The sequence below is a fragment of the Formica exsecta genome, unplaced genomic scaffold (genome assembly GCF_003651465.1).
Source record: "Formica exsecta isolate Colony F162 unplaced genomic scaffold, ASM365146v1 scaffold247, whole genome shotgun sequence".
NCBI classification, from domain to species: domain Eukaryota; kingdom Metazoa; phylum Arthropoda; class Insecta; order Hymenoptera; family Formicidae; genus Formica; species Formica exsecta.
Genome location: NW_021849743.1, coordinates 367198 through 369270, shown reverse-complemented (window position 1 = coordinate 369270; position 2073 = coordinate 367198). Strand labels below are relative to the sequence as shown.

The following is a 2073-nucleotide window of genomic DNA, read 5'->3' as shown; positions in this document are numbered from 1 at the left end:
ATGTATATATATATACATATAAAGATAAAAAGCATTAAACAAAAAATAAATTCGAAACATACATCTATAGGCAGCTTTTGATATTTGTTTGGTAAAGTTTTAATGCATTGAGAATAGGAAACGAGAACTCGAACTACGTCTATATAACCATATTTAACAGCAAAATGCAACGGAGTCTCATTGAGTCCTTTGTCAGGTGTATTTAAGTATAAATCCTGCATAATCTGTGCAGGGTTTAAATACATTTTTTTACATTCCTCTTCCCCGTAATGCCGTTGCATAAACTTAGGATCTCCAACAGTATTCAATATAAATTCGCACATTTCTGGCTTGTTCTGGTTCGCTGCTATATGCAGAGCATTATAGCGATAACCCATCTAAAACATAAGAGTTGTTTCCTATAAGAAAATATAGAAGATTTACTATACAAATAATTAGATAACTCCAACATAAAATTATCTAAATAATTATAATTGTGAATTGGCTTCAGTGCACATATTTGATTATACAATATTTAAAAATGTAGTTGTAAATATATTTGCCTGTAAAATTGCAGGTGTATCCCCATTACTAATTAGATATCTCGGGTTTTTCCATGCAGTTTTCCTCACACATTCCAAATCTCCATTCTTAATTAATCTTTTAAAGGCCTGAAGCTCCTGTGTTTCTGGTGCTTTAAAATTACTAGATTTCTCTTGCGTCACAGAGATGGTAGGTAAAACTGTAGAATAATTGTCAGAAGATTGTTCATATCCAGTTTTTTCATATGCCACAGCATCGGAATAATTCTTAAAGATTTTCAAACGACCCTTCTTGTAATTTTTTATCACTTTTAAAGCAGTCTGCATATCTAGGTAAACATGAAAGACTTCTGCAAGAGAGAGAGAGAGAGAATAACATTTAACAATACAATACTAATAATAATGATAATAATTAAAATTGTATAATGCAAAAGAATTAACTTTTTGTCTTTTTGAAAGAATCAATATTTAGATTTATACAAAAGAGAGAGCTTCGCTAGAAAATTATAATTAATAATCAATGCTGTATCAATTACCTTTTTCATCCGACCAGTTTTTGTATTCCAGTGGTACATACACAGCATAGAAAAGTGTCTCATTTGAAAGATTGGAACGCGTGTTGCATGTAAGTTGTCTCTCCGTATTTTCATTCTCGTTCATCGCGGATATTTCTTCTTCCTCTTCAAAATTCTCAATCCTCAATTTTAAATAATATTATATATAATTTGTGTGTATATATATATAAATTAATGGCATACTCTCTCCTACAAGTAATGGATATACATTAAGCAAACGAACAAAGAACGCAATGTTCGGCATTTCTTTGATGTATATAGATTTGTAAAATTTTCTTTGATTTATCGGCCAGTAAACAAATCAGTTCGCTGTTCGTTTGATGTATAATGTATATCATAAACATCAATATCAGATACCACGATACCTTGGATGCTTCGTCACGTATGTTTATCGGAGAATGACAGTTGTCGCAAAACAAAGTACCAACCGGCGCAGTTCACGATCGTTTCTCATCTCGTATTAATTCGACGAATTTTCGCAATTACTTCGCGAGGACTGAGAATATTCCAGAAATAATCTTCCGTGATAACTTCCGCGATTTATTGAAAAAAAAGATATTACGAAATACGGGGAATATCGCTGATATAAGTAACATACAAAAATATCAAATGTGTAAAATACATGTACAACTAGTTAACCGTAAATCACAATAGCGCGCATCATCTTATATCTTATGCCTTATGTCATAGGTAATGGATAACGATAAGATGAGAATATCAATTACCTATCTTGACCTGCATCCCACTTGGTTAGGAACTTCGGAGCGTTTGATTTACCAATCAGAGCAGCGATCGTGTGGATGTTCCCAGAATTTTCCTAGAGGAAAATTATATGATCAAAATCCAAACAAAGCAAGTTTTTTTGCCTCCTTTTTATTGTTAGAAGTTTAGAAGGTAATTATTTACTATAACGGACCCAGCTCCAATGATGTTGACCTTGACCTATGTTGTCAAGGACATAATCCTGAGTAACTTTT

At 32.3% G+C, this 2073-nt stretch overlaps 1 protein-coding gene across 1 annotated transcript in view; it reads right to left on the bottom strand.

Moving 5' to 3' along the window:
- LOC115236429 (ankyrin repeat and LEM domain-containing protein 2) overlaps nucleotides 1-1795 on the bottom strand; it is a 4458-nt gene extending 2663 nt beyond the window's left edge. The window contains exons 1-4 of the mRNA XM_029808879.1: nucleotides 1462-1795; nucleotides 1058-1218; nucleotides 543-871; nucleotides 63-377 (exon numbers count right to left, since the gene is read on the bottom strand). Coding sequence (XP_029664739.1) covers nucleotides 63-377; nucleotides 543-871; nucleotides 1058-1181 — 768 coding nt within the window. The 5' untranslated portion in view covers nucleotides 1182-1218; nucleotides 1462-1795. The remainder of the gene's footprint in view (nucleotides 1-62; nucleotides 378-542; nucleotides 872-1057; nucleotides 1219-1461) is intronic.
- Nucleotides 1796-2073: the final 278 nt, after the last annotated feature.